Genomic DNA, 17,999 nt, shown 5'->3' with positions numbered 1-17,999 from the left:
CCCCGCTGCAGTGACACTATCAGCCCAGCGCCGGGGGGGGGGGGGGGGTCTTACCGAGCGGTCCCAGGCAGGTCGAGGGCAGTGGCACGGGAGACCTCTGTAGAGGTGTCCTCCGGTGGGCTGGCTGGCTCCAGCTTTGTGGGGTCTTTGGTAAACTTGTTCCCTGGGTGGAGAGACGAGGAAGGTCAGGACAAAGGCCCGCCAGCCTCCGGCCTGTGGGACACGCGGGCACGGGCCTTGGTGGGAGGCTCTCGGGGGCGCCCTTTGTGGGTCGTCTGGCCTCTGCCAGGCCAGGAACAGGTCCTGAGCAGAGATGCCTCCTGGGAGAAGGAACATGGGCCCCGGCGCCGGAGGAGGCCAGGGATCCGGGAGGATTACAGGACGTCTGTCCCCGACCTCACATACACTCCTAAGGCTGAGGGAACCCTCCAGAAAATGGCTGATGCCCCCAAGGCCATACTGCGGGACCCCTCTCTCACTTAATTAGCGGAGAACCCCAGAGGAAGTTGGGTGCCCTCATCGCCCCCCGTTTCACAGATGTGGAAAGTGAGGCTCCTATAACCCTGCCCAGGTCACAAAGCTGGCGGGCCGCAGGGCCAGGACCAGGACCCAGGTCTGCTGAGCTCCAAGATCTGTGCTCCCTTCGCTGCATCACGCAGAGCCCTCCTCTTCTTCCTGAGGGGCGTGCCGCCTACTGGTTACGGCCCGGGCTCGGGGCCACACGCCTGGGTTTGCGGCCAGCCTCACGGCTTACTGGCTGGGCTTCAGGGAGAAGAGCAGAACCCGCCTCACAGGACTGTTCAAAACGAAATTAAAGTAGAACGGACAGGCTCCCAGCCAGCCTGCCCGCCGCACGTTAGTATTCAGCAAACGTTAGCTTTACTGCCCCTGAAGGGGGCATCTGCACCGGGAGCTGGGGGCTGTGTCTGCCCAGGGTGCGGTGGCCACGCCCAGGCCCCCTCCCCACGCCAGGGTCCCCGTAGGATGGCGTCTCAAGCCCTCGGGGGCATCAGCTCAGAGGTTCAGAATGGACGGATGGTACCCGCACATACCTGTGAAAATTCGCTCATCAAACATCCTGGGGAGAGGAGAGAGACAGGTATGAGAGCAATGCAGGCCAAGGGCTCCCCCACCCCCCCGGGCTCAGGGACAGGCCTCCAGGCCCCCTCGGTGATGCTCACTCCAGTCCCAGGCACACGGCTGCCGCTGCAGCCCGGAGTCCTAGGCTGGCCACGCGTGGGGGAGGAGAGGCCACCGTTCAGAACAGCCAGGAGCACTTCTCTCCAGCCAGGGCGGGCTGGTCCTGGAGGGTCCGAGCTGTCCACCCCGGTGCCCCAGCCCCGAGCTCCTTCTGGCCATAGGTGGCAGACGATATATACCCCTTTCCTGCCAGGGCCCCGTGGGCTTCGACCCATCATGTCCTGTGTCTCAGTGACAGGTACGGGGACCGACCCTGCTCCCAAGAAGCTCCGTGTTGACTGCAACGAGCCAGGCCTGTCACCACATCGTAGCCATGCGGGTGACACAGGGGACCCCTCACACGGGAGCCAAGGCACCCCAGTCTGAGAAGGAGTCTGGGAAGACTTCGGGAGGGAGGGGAACAGCCTTCCATGCTGGGCTCGGGCACGTGCTCTCTGCCCTGTGGGCAATGGGGAGCCCCCGAGGGCAACGTGGCACTTTCAGACCACCCCATCACCACACAGACCGCGGACTGGAGGAGGGGTGGCTGGGGGCCTGCGACCATTCGGGACCCTCGCGTCATCCCGGAGAGACAATTGAAGTCTGAGCCAGGAACACGGGGGTGGGGTGGAGGTCGGCAAGGAAGCTGGGGTCAGCTGCCTGTCGGCCTTCAGGGCTGGTATTCTTTCTGTCCACCCGGGCTCCCACCTTGGTGGCACCCACAGGGGTGGGGAGCTAGTGGTGGGGGTTCCTGAGCAGAGTCTGTGTGCCATGGAACAGCCGGACGAGGGGACAGGGCCTCGGTTGTGACACTCAGGCTACAGATGCTACACGAGACACAAGAAAGGATGTCGGAGCCCGAACACAAGGGCCTAGTAACGCCCAAGGCCAGGCCGGCAGAAAATTCAGAGGCCAAAAAGTCAGCGTGGGAGGCAGGCAAGGCCCGGGGTCTGACCTCCCGTTCTCGTTCTGAGGAGCCCCGCCTTCCCCGCTGCTCCTGGGGGTCCCCACTTATCTGGGTCCCCTAAGGCTGAGAAGGAGCCATGGGACTAACTCTGGGAAGACCGACTTCCTCTCCGAGCCCTGCTTCCTGCTTCCTCTGCCCCACCCGGTGACAGGGAGGCTGCTGGCCTCGACTCTGGTTTTATCATTTACGGTGTTACCGTCGTCCATCAGGGAGACAGCGCCCGTGGCCTGCCAGGTTCCCTGGGAGGAGGATTGGGGGGCAGATGACAGGGAGGTCTGACGAGGCTCCAGGACCATGACAGATGCCCTCGGGAGCCGCCAGGCCCGCAAGGGCTGCTTGATGGGCACCGACCAGCAGTTGCGGTCAATCTTCCGAACACACCCCAGAGTCCCCGGACCCCCTCCGCATGCTTTTGCCCCTTATGTTCTGCCTTAGGTAGAACGGATGTGTCTGCCCCTCAGGTGTCAGCTTGGACCCTGACACTCGGGGCTGGTGTCCTGGTGGGAATGGGCGTTTGGGGGGCCAGGGAGCCCCCTACCGCCGAAAATAAGACCCCCAGGCCTTGTGGATCGGCTTCTCCCCCTGACTTGCCCCCGACCCTGCAGACACATGGGCCGCGGCAGAGAAAGCCTGCTGGCAGCTCCCAAGCCCTGCCTCCGGACTCACTTCTGCCCGACTCACATCTCAAATGCTCCACCGACCAGGCGAGGATGTGTAACAGCAGAAAAGGTCCGGAGGGCTCGGGAGGGAGGAGCTGCTGTTCTAGGTACTTCGCTCACCTCCCGCCATGTGGTCTCCCATCAGCGCCGTGAGGCAAGGACCACCACTAGCCCCCTTTTACGGATGAGGAAAGTGAGGCACAGAGCAGTTAAGTGACCTGCCCAAGGACACACAGCTGGGAAAGGTAGGGCTAGGACCCAAACTCAGGCCGTCAACACCGATGCACTTGACTACTTCTTTATATGTGAGGAAAATGAGGTCAAGTGAAAGGACTCATGTTTATTGAACATCTACTATAGGTCAGGTGTGTTAGGCCTGCCTCCTCATTTAATGTTGAGAAAATCTTGGGGAGAGGGCCACACCATTGTCCTTATTTTTACAAGCGAGAAACAGGCTCAGAAGAGAAGGGCTATTCAAGGTTATCACGCTTCGAGTGACTTTAAGCCCAATCTGCCTGATGCCAAAGCCTCCTCCTTCAGGAAGCCCCACCGGCTTGCCGCTCGCCACTTGCCATCGACTCGACACTTGGAAACCTGTTGTCCTCTTGTGCCCTGAACTCATCACAGGAGTGACCATCCCACGCCCCCTGCCGTGACTGGTGGTGGCCTCTGGGGACTGACTGCTATCTGTGAAGTCCTCAGTAGAGCCCAGCAAAGGGCTGAGCCTGTAACAGGCACTTGGCAAATACTAGCGAAGAATTAATTAAGCTCTGGTTTAGACTGAGATCAAGGTCAGCCATGGTGAGGACCCAAATACCATGGCCAGGCACATGGTGGGACGCTGGGGTGTCCCTGAAGCTTTCTTCTCACCTACCCTGTCCCCCTCCCGAGAGTCAAGCAGGAAAAGAACTCAGCAGCAGCAAGAGACATTTAAGCTACACAACACCAGGCACTGGCTGACAGAAGGGCGACTGGTTTCAATTCACTTCCAGAACGTGGCGGGGGGAAATCCTTTCTGAACGAGGGCGCCGGGGAGGACTCTCAGACCAGAGGTAAGCACACCTTGAACGATGAACACAGGTGGGAAGCTGGGGAGAGCTGATCCGGGCGGAGGGAGGAGCCTCAGCCAAGGCCTGGAGGCAGTAAGGCGGCCCGGACTCAGAGAAAGGTGTCCAAGGCTGTGCTCCAAGTGAGGGAGGGAAGGCAGGGGGGGGTTGACGACCTGCCTTGGGGCCAGAGTATGCCCTGTACCCCGGGGGCTGGAAAGGGCTCCAAACAGGAGACCCACACGGTCAGGGCGGACTTCCAGAATAATCTGCCCTCCCACCACGCCCCCAACCCCCCACTTCTCAGTCTCCTTGCTGGTGGCTCCTCCCTGCTTCCTCCTCTCCCTCCTCCTCCTCGCCCTGGCCTCTAAAGTGGGGACTCCCTTCTCCTCTCTCTCTCCACCCTGGCGAGAGCCCTACCTGGCCCACGAGGACAACTCTCAGAAATCTTATCTCCGACACAGACCTCCCTCTGGAGCTTCTGACTTCTCAAAATTCCGTATCCGAACATCTCCAGGTTAGCATACCCCACGCGAACTCTCCACCCCACACCAGACCTGCTTCCCCCAGTTGTACGCCCAGAAACACGGCGTGATCCTGGCCTCCGTGCTCCCCTCCACACTCCCACCGTCCACCCACCGGCGAACCCAGCAGAGCTCGGAATCCACCCCAAATGGAGCCAACCTCTCTCCTTCCACCCACCGCCAACCGGGATGATACCACAGCACCCTCCCGGATCTGCCCACCTCCAGGGCCCTGGTCGCCCTAGAGCCTGCTGTTCCCGCCCCCCCCCAAAGCAAAGGGGCCCAGCAGACCCCGCTCTGGCCTCCAGCAACCCTGCAGAGGTCCTGCCCACTGCTCTAGAACAGCTCCGTGCCCTGAGTGGATCCCCAGCCGCTTGCCCAGCCTCCTTGCACCCCCGGACGAGTATTTGTTCGTTCATTCACTCATTGCACACATACACAAGGGGCACCTACTGCATACCAGGGGCTGTTCTAGGCACTGGGAATTCAGCCACGAGCCACGCGCAGTCCTCGCCCTCAGTGCCTGCCTCTAGTCCAGGAAGCACGGCCGTGAGTACACGCACACCCTGGAGGCGTGCCCTCAGAGAGCTCCCGGAGCAGGTGCCCTGTTGCCTGGAGGCAGGGGGCTGGACGGCATGGCTTCTGGCCACCCTCCGTCTCTAACCACTTAGGAGGAAACATCCCAGGGAGTCCGCGCGTTGCCCGGAGACCCCGATGCTTGCACGGTGGGGGTCCAACCGGCTGTGAGGGCAAACTCCTTGCTAGAGTCTCGGGCAACGACACTGCGGGATGGGCAGCAGCAGGCTCCCCCCACGCCCCAACCCAGCCACCCTGGGGGTTTGCAGCTCTCAAGTGCATCCTGTCCTGCCTTCTCGCACCTACCCACACCTGCGCCAGGCTGCCTAGGGAGACAGGAGAGGCAGTCAGCCTACCAGCAGGTAGGGCAGCCCAAGGTGGGGTGTGACCTCAGGTGGGCCCCCCTCCAGGGGCAGGTAAGCTGAAAGGCCTGTCTTCTTTAGGGGGAGGAAAACACCTCTTACTAAGACCTTACCGTGCCTCAGTTTCCCCGTTCAATCCTCAGAAGAGGCCAGGAAGGAGGAGCCTTCCTGTCAGATTAAGGAGGCCGACTTCTCTCCCTGGCCCGCCCGTCCTCTCGGTTGTCAGAGCCCCTTCATCCCACCCAGGCGTCATCATCGCCTCCCCGGGCCCGGCCTCGCGCCTGCCGTGGCGCCCTGCCCAGCCCTTACACCGCGGCGCCCCGAGCCCAGGCCCGCACCCTGCCCTGTACCTCTTAATGATGAAGTGGATGCTATGTCGCTCCTCCAGGATCCGCTTCAGCTTGGGGACCCCATACGTGCAGGGGCGCTTGAAGGGGATCTTGTCAGGGATGCCCACAATTTCCACGGCCTCTGGGTCGCAGGCAATCTTCCTGTAGGGGACGGGGACCATGTGGTCCAGGCCCAGGGCTTCCGCTGGAAGGGCAACGGCAAGGCTGAGCGCGGGACGGAAGCTGCAGGACATGCGGGGCCCCAGGGCCGTGGTCACCATCACCTCCCCCCACCCCATCCCCTGCACCCGTCCGGCCATGGAGCAGCATGTCACTTCCCTCTTGAAAAATGCCCACGGGCTCCCATCCCCCTCGGTGACAGCCGAAGTCCTACCTGGGCTTACGAGGCCCCACGTGACCAGGACCCCATCACCTCTGACTCACCTCCCTCCTGTGCCCCCTCTGCTCATCCCCGTCTCTGCAGCCTCCTTGTTGCCTCCCTAACACGCCAGACACGCACCTGCCCCAGGGCCTTTGCACATGCTCTACCATCTACTCAGACTCTCTCCTCCCAGATCACCAGACACTGCCCTTCCTCCCTCTCCCCATTCAAGCGTCCCCCCAGATGTCACCTTGCCAGTCCCCTCCATCTCGCCCTGCTTTGTTTTCCGTCCCACATTCACCATGACCTGACACTATACATGTTTTCGTCTGTATGCTGGTTCACTGTCCAGAACCTCAGTTCCACGGGGACACAGGCGGCCAACCGCTCCTCATCTGGGATCTATCTAGACAGGATGGGACACAGACTAGCTGCTCCCTGTACTCGGTGAGCGAGTGAACGGCAGCCAGGCTTGAGGGGGCTCTCGGCAGGATTCCTGCAGCCTTCCAGACATGCTCTTTCCTCCAGGGAGGTGTCGGGGGGGTGCACATGATGCTTACTCATCAGGGCCAGAAATGAGACTGTAGGAACTTTGCCAACAGCAGTGCAGGCAGAATCCGGGTTTACAAAGTGGGTTCCTTGTTCCTTCCTTGTGGACCCTTGGGTTCAGTCTCAGGCCATCTCAATCATTCACTTATGTCCCATCTCCGTGTTCTTACTCATTCAGGCACCAAGTACTTCTTGAGCACCTACTATGTGCTTGATGGGACTTTCATGGGTCCCTGTTCCACCCCCCTCCACCCCCAGGGCCTGGGAGGTCTCAGGAGACCTGCTGGGCTGGGTGTCTGCTTCCCTCCTGCCTCATCCCTCCAAACTTCCCCAGTGGTCCCGCGTCTCTGTGCCCTTCCTCAGGCCCTTCCCCATTCCGGCCGCACCGCGTTTTTCCGTGTCCCAGCAGGTGCCAGCTCCGAGCTGGACTCCCCTCCGGCCACACCCGGAGCGGGACGGGGCCGAGCTGCCTGGGGCCCTCCCTGGCACGCCGTCAAGACTGTTTTTCTGTTGACACAGCCGGGTCTGCGTTGGCGGCTCTGGCAGCCAGATCCCACTGTGAAGCCACACTCAGCTCGTTGTCAAATTAAACCCTCGAAATCTCAACAGCTGTCAAACCATGTCTTTCCCCCAACCCCCAGCCCCAGCCCGTCAGCGGTAGCTTCTGCGAGTCTGTGTGAATTCATCTCCACTTGGGTTCCTCTCATTTGCTGGGCTTGTCTCTTCAGAGGCAAGGGGACCCAGTGCACAGAGGTCAATCCCACCTGGCCTCCAGCCTCTGCCCACTGAGACGGGAGAATGGAGGATCCTCAGTGCCTCGTAGTCTCAATCTCCTTCCGGGTGACAATGTTCTTGAGGCTTCCTGGAGGCTGGGGTTCCCCCCATTTCTTCTCTGTTCTATTTCCCTCCCCCCCCCACTCTGCACCCCAGCCCCATTGCTGGCCCACTCCACCCAGAGCTGGTGGCTGAAAGGGCAGAGCCAGGGACAGGATCCACTTATCCAGGGTCTGCGGGATACCTCAGGCCAGCCACAGCGTGCCCCTGGGGACTGCCTTCTCCCCAGCACAGCTGCAGGGAGAGCTCAGAGTTGGGGAAGCCGGAGAAGGGACACGGCCTCAACCACTCCAAGCCCAGTGCTTCTCCTTGGATTTGGATGTGGCCAGGCCAGGTGCCGGCATCCGCAAAAGGTTCAGCGTTCCGGAAACATCCAGAGGGCACTACAGGCGGGAAGACTGGAGGCCGCCGTGCCAGCCCGGCTGGGGCAGAAGGCTCCCAAGGCAGACAGGGCCAGCCCTCCCCGGATCCCTCCCCCTACTGCCCATCCAGCTCACACCTGCCTGGGGCGGTCCAGGCAAGAGGGGAGGAGCGGGTCTACCAGAAAGACCACATCAAAGACGCCCAGGCTGCGCCGGATTCCTTACTCGGCCTCCAGAGCCTGGCTCAGCCCCACCCCAATCCAGAAGGCACAGCCTGTCAAGCCTGCAGGCCTAGGCTTCCCTAGCCCCAGCGTGGATCAAAGGGCACCTCCTCCACGAAGCCACCCCTGACCGCTCAAGCCTGTGAAGACCTCACCTTTTTCTGTGTGGTCCTGTCTTTCCGAGGGCTCCTCCCACCACCCTCCACCACCACCCCTCCGCCAGGCACTACACTACAACCCGAGACACATCTTCAGGCACCTGCTGAAGTGCCTTGAGACCAGCGTTGGCTTGAGTGCACGACACAAGGTGGGAGGGCTCAGGATGCATGACTGATAAGTGGGTGAACCAGTGAAAGCGTGAGAAGAAAAAAAGAAGGGAGGGAGCAACTCGTGATCTAATAAGAAGTCCATGTGTGGCCTTGGACTCAGGTTCTTGGGGATTTCCTGAGAGAGAGGCCTGAGAAGAGCCTTGTTATTTATATTAAGCCCCTTTGAACCCACCTGAGTTTATGATAATGAGGGGGTGCCCCCAGATCCCTCAGGATGGGGACTGGTTTCGGGGCGGGGGGGCACGTGATCAGAGGGTTGCCCCTTTCAGCCCCACCCCCACCGCCCCGGACAGAGAGGGGCCGGAGACTGAGCGAATCACCACGGGACAATGTTTTAACCAATCCCTCCGACTTACTGGGACCCCTGTAAAAACTCTAAACCAAGGGCTCCCCCGAGCTTCCGAGCTGGCGGACGCACGTGCCGGGAGGGCGCACCCCAAACTCCACCAGGGCAAAAGCTCCAGCGCTCGAGAACTCGCCAGGCCTCACCCCGTGTACCTCGTCCTCTAGCTGTTCGTCAGTCCCCTTCACAATAAACAGGTAAAGGTAAGCAAGGTGTTTCCGGGTTCTGTGAGCCACTGTGGCAGGCTGGCTGGCTGAGCCTGAGGGGTCACGCGAACCGTGGATGTGTAGCAGAGGCGGACAGAAGCGCGGGTGCCCGTCTGGAGAACCATCCGGAAGACGCGGGAAAAATGACCGTAGGCCTCAAACGGCCTAACCGCGGGGCTGTCTTTTGGGACTGGGCCCTTAACCTGTGGGGTCTGCGTCGGGACTGAACTGTAGGACGCCCAGCTGGTGTCCAGAGGCCTGGAGAATTGTTGGGGCTGGGAAACCCACCCTTCCGGTGTCAGAAGTGTCGGAGAAAGGGTTTTCCTTTATCGAGGCAGGAGGGGAGGGTGGAAAAGAGAGCGAGGACAGAAAGACAGAAGGAGACGGAAGGAAGAGAGGAGGGTGAAGCCCCACGCTGTCCCTTCTGCTCAAGCTGAGAAGGCCAAGGTTACCGAGGGTGACGGCCAAGTCCAGGTCACCCGGCAAGTGGCTGTGGACTCCCAGCACAGTGCTCGTTCTGGACCGTGCACGTTCAGGGAGCTCCCGGGGCCCCTGCCCCATCTCCTCCCTTGGCCCCATCCACGGAGGGACTCCCCACCGTGGGGCGGCACCACTCAGCGGGTGGTGGCTGTCACACCTGCGGTGACCTGCGGGAACTCGCGTCATCTCTACAGTTAAGTGAGAGCCGCCCACGCAAGCAAGGGCCACACGTGGCCATCCGCTGAGTGGGGTTTACAGGTGGAGCTCAATAAAGACAGAGTGAGCAAGGACTGCCAGGGAGATGGGAGAGTGGGTGTGTCGGAGCGCGTGGCATGGGGTGGGGGGGTGGTGTTCAGAGCACCCAGGGTGGGAGGGGCTTACAGACCACCTGCTCCAGCCCCCGCCTTCCAGCCAACCAGTGGCCTCGCCGTCCACTGGGCGTGAAGCTGGACCGCGTGGAAGGCACGCCCACCCCGGCGACCAGCCAGGTGCAGAGGGCAGACATGCGCCCTGAGCCCGGCTCTGTCCCGGGTGCTGGGGACACAGGGAGGGGCTGGCGCGGTCCTGGCCGTCACGGGAACAGATACACACAAGGGGCATCAGGTGCAGGGCGTGTGACAGAGAGAACCCCATCACGGCTCTGGGGGCCCGGCCGGCCTAGGCTGAGTCTCGAAGAACGAGTGGGAGTGTGCTCCCCAAACACGCGGGGGGCATGGCGGGCGGAGGGCAAGGCCCAGAGGCCCAGAGGCCCAAAGGCACAGCGGCAGGAAACAGCGCAGCGCGGGGCGGACCCTGCAAGTGCGCGAGGCCGACCCTGCAAGTGCGCGAGGCCAGCGGCCGTTTTTCTGGGTCTTCTGGATGCCGACCCGCCCGCCTCCCACAGGTGAGTCAAGGCTGGGGCTCTGCCATCAGTTCCGCCCCCCCGGAGAAATCTGGAAGGGAAATATTGACACAACCGCCCCCCAGCCAGACAGGAGATGACATTAGCACTGCTGTGTGCCAGCATATGGCTCCCGCTGTCATGTTAGGGAACACAAGTGACTGCCACGTAATGAGATGCTCAGCACATTGCCGGGGCCACACAGCGGGCCGGGCCGCCCACTCACCATATCTGCTGTTAAACAGGATCTGCACGCACTCCCGGAGCGTGTTGATGTCCTCGGTTTCCTTTATGAAGGCGTCCCACTTCTCTATCAAAACACAGGAGGTACGAGTGAGGGCGGGTCGGAGCGGGGAGCCCAGGGCCTGGCTGCTTCGTGACGAGCGTCCAGCTCCCCGCTAGACCCTCCTCGCTGGGCCGGGGCACCAGGACAGCCACACTCCTTCCACAGCCGAGGCCACCGGGCTTTCTCCGGCAGAGCCCCCCGGAGGGGCCTCACCCCTTCCACCCACTCCCACGGGGGGCCCTGAGGCCCCAGCCTCCTCCAGGAGACAGCCCGACACAACGCCCTGCTGGTCTCCACTCCTGCTCTCTCCTCTTGCCTCTGTCTGCCCCCACGGGCAGTGGCTAATGACGTAGGCTCAGCCCGTCCATCCTGGGTGTCTCCTGCCCTAGACGGGCAGGGGGCTGAGAGGGTGCTCTCCCTGAGATGCCGAGTCGTGACCTCAGACCACTAACCCTCACACTTTGTACGTCTGGGGTCTTACCCAGCCTCGCTGGCAGCACAGAGCCTGACGTGGGGCTCGAGTTCATAAGCCCCGAGACCATGACCTGAGCCGAAATCAAGAGTTAGATGCTTAACTGACTGAGCTACCCAGGCGCCCTTCAGGGGACTAGGTCTTTTTTTTATTTTCATTTTTAAATTTTTTTTCATTTTCATTTTTTTTTAATTAAAAAAAATTTTTTTAACATTTATTTTTGAGAGACAGAGCGGAAGTGGGGGAGGGGCAGAGAGAGAGGGAGACACAGAATCTGAAGCAGGCTCCGAGCTGTCAGCACAGAGCCCGGCGCAGGGCTCAGACTCACGAACTGTGAGATCATGACCTGGGCTGAAGTCGGACGCTTAACCGACTAAGCCACCCAGGCACCCCGACTAGGTCTTCTTAAGGACCCTCTCACTGAAGCCGAGGCTGAGATCTCCACAAGGCATAATGGCTGGACAGTCTTGCTTCAGCCCTTTGGGTATAAATGAATCCCAAATACCGTGTGGTACTTTTAATATCTGCCCACATAATTTTTTTGTCTCTCATCTTCAAGAGGTGCAGTTTAATTCCTCTCGCTCCCTGTGAGTGTGGGTGGCTCATTTCTGGCTTCTAAAGGGTAGGACACGGGGGCACCTGGGTGGCTCAGTCGGTTGAGCATCTGACTTCAGCTCAGGTGATGATCTCGCAGTTTGTGGGTTCGAGCCCGGCGTCTGGCGCCATGCTGACAGTGCAGAGCCTGCTTAGGATTCCCCCTCTCTCCCGCTCTCTGCCCCTCCCCTGCTCACACACACACACACATACACACACACACTCTCTCTCTCTCTCTCTCTCTCTCAAAATAAATAAACAAACCTAAAAAAAAAAAAACGGGTAGAACATGGCAGAACTGATGGTGACCTGTGACGTAGGTCATGAAAGACATGTGGCTTCCTCCCTACTCTGCTTGGGATTGCTAACGTCAGGAAACCAGCCGCCACATCACGAGGACACTCGAGCAGCCCCGTGGGGGCCCATGCAGTAGGAAGGAGCCTTCTGCCACCAGCCACGTGAGTGAGCCTCCAAGTGGATCCTCGGCCCCGGTCAAACCTTCAGATGAGCGCAGCCCCCGCTGGCAACCCGATCACAACCTCATGAGAGATCCGGGGCCAGGACCACCCAGCTAAGCTGCTCCTGAATTCTGGACCCATGCAAACTATGAGGTGGAAACACTTGCTGTTTTAAGCTATGTTCCGGGGTAGTTTGTCACATAGCAATGCAGAACTGTCATACTCTGGTTTGACTCAAGGTCCCTCGTGCACAGCTCTCCTTTAAGACCCAGTGGATACATCTCCATTTCGGGAAGCACCACCCCCAGCCCCGGGTCCCCAGTCTGCTCAGGGCACTGCTATGGGCACCGTCCTACCTGACTTGTCATGGACGATGGAGAAGAGGATGCGCTTCGAGGCGTGGACATTCTGGATGAGAGGACCACCAGGCCCGGGGGGCTTCTGTCCTGGACAAGGCAGAGGAGAGGCACAGGTTCAAGGTGGGCCCCAAGAGGGCTTCCCCCAGATCTGGCCTGGGGTAACAGCCTCATCCATCAGGGAGACCCCAGAACTGAGCCCTGTGATCGCGAACTCTAGGCAAGTTCCCTGACCAGGGCCAGAGTCTGCTATCCAAACGGGAGATCAGGGAGAAGCTGTGATGTCCCAGGACACCTTTTACAGGCGGGGACACCTATTTCGGGTGTGTAAGTCCCACCCACCGCTCAGCCCACACATTTGGCGGTGGGGAGGGGAGGGAAGCCCTTTTTTCTCCTCCTGATAACAGCCCCCTCTAAGCACCTACTATGTACTAAGCATTGGACTCAGGGGTTTTGTGTGTGTGTGTTTAATTTTAGAGAGACAGAGAGCACAGGTGGGGAGAGGGGCAGAGGAAGAGACAGAGACAGAGACAGAGACAGAGAGAGAGAGAGAGAGAGAGAGAGAGAGAGAGAGAATCCTAAGCAGGATCCACACTCAGCATGGAGCCCGATGTGGAACTCGATCCCATGACACTGGGATCACAACCTGAGCCAAAATCAACAGTCAGATGCTCAACTGACTGTGCCACCCGGGCGCCCCGGACTCAGTGCTTTAATACAGCAGTTCTCAAGCTTGAGCACCATCTGAATCACCTGGCAGATTGGAATACACAGGCAACTGGACCCCGTCCCCAAAGCTTCAGATTCAGCAGGACTGTGGCAGGGCCTGAGAATCTGCATTGCTGACTGGCCCGGGAACTTAACCCGGACGATAACCTTGTGAGAGGTTCTACTGGCATCTGCACTTGACAGATGAGGAAACTGAGGCTCAGAGAGGTAGAGATTTGCTCTAGGACACAGTCACTAAGCCAAGGAGCCCAGGATGTGAACACAGGTCTCTCTCACATCCAGGTGTCCCTTCTCTATCTCCAGTACCCCCAACCCAGGCTGGGGATGTAGCATGTGACCGATTAGCATGTTTACGGACTCCAGACTCCTCTGGACATCGCTTGGCCCCAGGCCAAGGATACTGTTCACAGATGGCTGAGGGGAGGCCCAGGGTCGCCAGCTGTCCTGTCCCAGCCCCTTGTCCCAACGTGCCTCCTTCAGCCTGGGGTGGGCCCGGGCACCCGGACCTGCCCTGGGAGGGTGCCCCCACACGAGTGACCCCTGTCCCACCCTCAGACTTAGGGGTCCCGGCAGCAGCTTACCACAGCAGTCGGGGAAGTCCTGGGCACCAGAGGCCTTGGGCTCAGGCCCGGGCCGGCCAAGGCCCAGGTCGCTGGGGGCAAGCGGGCAGGCGGGCGCCTCCTGCTTGAGCTCTCTCGTGGTGTGGTTAGGGAGTGCACTGCTGTACAGGAAGCTGGCCACAGAGGAGGTGGTGGCGGTGGGGGGTAGGTCCTGGGGTGGCCCCTTGGGGGCCTGGCCATGCAGGCCACAGTCCCGAGACCCCTTGGCTATCAGGGAGACGCCGTTCAGCTCCACTAAGGCCTTTGAGTCCCGCCCGCCATCCTCAAGCGGCCTGGGTGAAGGAGAGAAGGACACGTGATGGCTTCATACACCTGACCCACCAGAAGGTCCCATCTCTTCCTTTAGACCCCCAGCCCGGCCCCTGCACAACATGGCGGCCTGCGAGGTACACAGGACGGGAGCTAGTCCCCATTTTACAGGCAGGGGTGCAGGCCAGGGCAGGGATGTAATGTGCCCAGGGCCGCTGGAGGAGCTGGGCCCTGCCCCTCGGCCTCCGTGCCTCCCACCCAGCCATCACATGCCCGGTCGCCCCCCAGCTCCTACCACATCCCTCCTCTTCTGGGCCTGTGCGCAGAGGGTGGTTGCTGAACACCCATGGGCAATGCCCCGGCCTCGGGCCGGTCTCCAGGCAGCTCCAGCGCTCGACCCAGCTCGCCAGCCTCCACCTCCTCGCCTCCCCCCAGCCCCTGACATAACCCCAGCGAGCACACATGATATGGCTCCCGGCCAGGGCTGTTCCAGCCTCTTTGCAACACCGAAGTCCCCTGGGGGCCCCCGTGACACAACGCCTGGCTCAGATCATGCTCTACGACCGGGCATTTGCCTCACCTCCACCGCCAGGCTGGGAGCTTTTAGTCCCCCTCGGGTGTCTGAAGTCCCCTCCCCGTGACTGGGTAAGTGGCCACAGGTGGCTGAGCCAGAATGGAAGCAGGTCGCCCTCCTGGCCCGTCCTGGTCCGGACCTCACAGTCCAGCCACCAGGCCCCGGGCCCACTCACCTCTTGAGCTTGAAGCGGATACGGTGGCTGTGCTCCAGGATGGCCATGAGGGCCTTGGGGTCGTAGTCGGCTGGCCTCCGGAAGGCCAGGCCCTCGGGCAGCCCCTGCACGGCCAGCAGCCCCGGCTCCCTGAGCAGCCTCTCGTACGGCAGGGGCACCACGCTGGCCCTTCCCAGGGCCTCGCCTGTGGGGGAGGGGGTCGAGGAGAGGGTCTAGTGTGAGAGGGCAGCCAGGCTGGGCTGGGGCCGCGTGGAGTCACTCCCTGTGGTGCCGGGTTCCCAGGAAACTGGACCCCACGGGCCCCTTCACTGTGAGCTTCACACAGGACAGGCTAAGTGGGGGGGGGAGGGGTGGGCGAGCACTAGGGACAAGTCCCCTTTGTGTGCACCCGAGGGCCAGGGCTCCCCCACGGACAGGGCTCCCAGCTTCTCTCGCCATTCTCTTCTCTCAGGGCACCCGGGCGGAGGGGAGGGTGGGGTGCAGGGTTGCGGGTGGGAGGTGAGGAGGAGACACGGGGGAGAGAGAAAGGAGGGCGGGAGAGAGATGGCAGGGAGGAAGGGAAGAGGTGAGGGGGGGGAGTGGAAACAGGAAGAACAGATTCAGGAAGAGAGGAAGCACACGGACAGAAGGTGGTGGGGTTGAAGAAGGGGTGAATGGAGGGGAGACTGGCTGGGGACTCAGAGTGGCCCAGGGGCCCTGGGTGAGGAATGACTGTTGTCACTCCCACCCTGCAGCCCCACCTGGAGCCAGTAAGAGGCCGCTCACCTCAGGGCCACCTCAGGTTCCACCGGCGGTGGGACAGAGTGGGGCGAGGCGTGTGGGGGGCTGTGGGCACCAACCCCGTAGCCGCCAAAAGGGCGGTGGCCTGGCCAACCACGTGTGACAAGTCCTCCCCTCCCACGGTGGCCAGCGTGCCCACCCAGACCCTCCGGGCCTCCCCTCCCACCCAGGCCTCCTCTTCCTCCTGACATCTAGACGACAGCGGGAGTTTCCCCACAGACCTTTGCTCCACACAACCAAAGGCTGCAGTAGAGAAGGGAACAAAGCCAGAGGTGGGACCCTTAGGGACCTAGAGAGTGTGAGGGCTACCACCGGGCCAGAGATTCTGCAACTTGACGCTTCTGAGGGAGGCCAGGCCCGCCCACCTCCCCCACAGGAAGGACTCGGCTAACTAGTTAAGTCAGCTGTCGCTCAGTCGTTCAACAAACACCCTGTCAACATCTGCCGCTGCTGGGCCCTGAACTACAGGCTGGGGAACAGCGGAAAGGGCAAGCACAGACCCTGACCCCAGAGAGCACTGCGCTGGTGAGGGCACAGGACACGGTGGGTACCCAAAGGGGGCATTAAGCCAGTGGAGCAGGGGGTTGCCCAGAGCCGAGCCTTAGACAATAATGTGGCGTCCACCAGACAGAGGGGCAGGCAGTCTGAAAAGGCACAGCGGTGCAAAGGCGAGGAGGTGTGAAACGAAGCCGGAGTGTGCTGGAGAACAGGAAACGGTTCCGTCAGGCAGGGCAGCGTGGCTGGGGGTGGGCGGCACCGGCCATGTGGGTGCTTAGGCCACATTGAGGGCAACGGGGAGCCCCCAGGGCAGTGGGAGGAAGAGCTTCCTGGTCAGACTTGTGTTTTAGGAAGAGGCCCTTGGTCAAGGACAGGTGGGGGCAGCAGGGAGCCGGCCTGGAGGCGAAAAGAGACCAGGGCGAGCCGGGGGCCATTTCCAGGCGACAGGTGGCAGTGAGCAGCGCCAGGCAGGCCGGGGCAGTGGGGACGGTGGTTCAGGAAGCAAGGCCGGGGTGGAGGAGCCATGCCTGGGGATACAAGACGAGGGAGGGCTGGGGGGGGGGGGCGGGGCACACCTTGAGGTCTTGCCCTGGGCCCGCGGTGGGGCCGGGAGGGGCCTCCTCAGCAGGGCAGGGACCGGGGCTCCCACCCGCCCGGGGGCCCCAAATGGAATGAGGAAGGATCTTACTATAAAGAACATCAAACACCTCCTCTACCATCTTCCGCAGAAGGTACACGTCCGAGCCGTGCTCCAGGGAAGACCGAGGGACGTTCCGGCCGCCACCCTCGCCCCGCGGCACCTTCTTGGGATGCTCTGCCTCCGGCTCCTTCCATGGGGCCCCTCCTGCGGGACACAGAGCATGTCGGGCCATGGTGAGCACCCATGTTACCACCTGCCCAGCGAGCTGGCATGTCCCTGCCCCGCGCTGAACCCTGCAGCAAGACACTCAACACGGAACAGGAATGAATGAACGAATGAATGAACGAACGAACTAACGAACAAGCGGGCCCTGCCCCAAACCCCTGCCCAGGGCGGGGCTGGTCATCTCTGAGTTCCTAGTGCCTAGCATAGGGCTTGGGTTTCCTCCTGGTCACCTCTAACTCACTGTGTGACCTTGGGCAAGTCCCTTCCCTCTCGGGGCCTCAGTCTGTGAGCTCTCGCATAAAAACCAGCTGGCCTGGCTCAGAACTGGGGTTCAGCCAAGGTCTGTTCCATCCAACCCTCTCTGGGCTTTGACACTAATGCTGTCTTAGACGATCGAGTCCCCAGTTTTCTGCTCTGCCAGACGAGGAGACGATGGGGACACCGCCAGGAGGCCAAGGGGCTGCAAAGAGGCAGGTTCATGCCAGGCTGGGCCAGGGTGGGGCCCTGGGAGTATCAGTGAACCTTTGGGTAGGGAAATGCTAGAAAATGCCTTGGAAAAGGGATGGGTGGAGGGTCTGGAGGGCCCCTCGCAGCTTGGAGCCGGCTCCCCTCCCGGGATCCGTGGAGCTTGAAATAAACCAGCCGAGCTCCTGGCTATAAATAGCAGCTCTGCCTGGCTCCGGGAAGCCAGGTGCACACGCCCCAGCCTGGCCGATCGGGGGCCACAGGACCCTGGCGCTGTCTACTCTACCCTGGTCCAGCCCCCACCCAACCTGGGGAGAGGGCACAGGCTCTGAGAGCTGAGTGGGAGTAGGGGTGGGGGCGGCTGGGGAAGCATCTGGAAGCTGGGAGCACTGGAAGTCCAGTGCCAGGGGACAGCCTTCCCTGAAATGGCTGATCTAGGGTCCAGACCCCGGGTATAAGGCAGATGCTAATATAGTGGCAAGGACAAAAACAGCCGGCGTATATTGTGTGTAAACCACGTGCCCGGCACTGTTCTAACCTCTAGGAGGTTTGTTTCATTCTCGGATCGACCCTCGAGGAGTGCAGCACTGTCCTCCCCTCTCACAGACAAGGAGGTTAAGGCCCACTGGGCAGCAGGTGGCGGAGCCAGG

The 17,999-nt window shown here is 61.3% G+C and overlaps 1 protein-coding gene across 2 annotated transcripts in view; it reads right to left on the bottom strand.

The window, feature by feature from the left end:
* The window catches only part of GTF2IRD1 (GTF2I repeat domain containing 1), a 115,156-nt gene that overhangs the window by 56,104 nt on the left and 41,053 nt on the right, over positions 1-17,999 (bottom strand). For both annotated transcript variants that reach the window (XM_042971809.1, XM_042971810.1), the window contains exons 4-11: positions 16,708-16,863; positions 14,742-14,925; positions 13,705-14,015; positions 12,395-12,484; positions 10,455-10,538; positions 5,664-5,847; positions 1,053-1,078; positions 55-163 (exon numbers count right to left, since the gene is read on the bottom strand). In XM_042971809.1, coding sequence (XP_042827743.1) covers positions 55-163; positions 1,053-1,078; positions 5,664-5,847; positions 10,455-10,538; positions 12,395-12,484; positions 13,705-14,015; positions 14,742-14,925; positions 16,708-16,863 — 1,144 coding nt within the window. The remainder of the gene's footprint in view (positions 1-54; positions 164-1,052; positions 1,079-5,663; positions 5,848-10,454; positions 10,539-12,394; positions 12,485-13,704; positions 14,016-14,741; positions 14,926-16,707; positions 16,864-17,999) is intronic.

The sequence above is a fragment of the Panthera tigris genome, chromosome E3 (assembly GCF_018350195.1).
Source record: "Panthera tigris isolate Pti1 chromosome E3, P.tigris_Pti1_mat1.1, whole genome shotgun sequence".
Lineage (NCBI taxonomy): Eukaryota > Metazoa > Chordata > Mammalia > Carnivora > Felidae > Panthera > Panthera tigris.
This window is presented reverse-complemented; position numbering and strand designations above follow the sequence as displayed.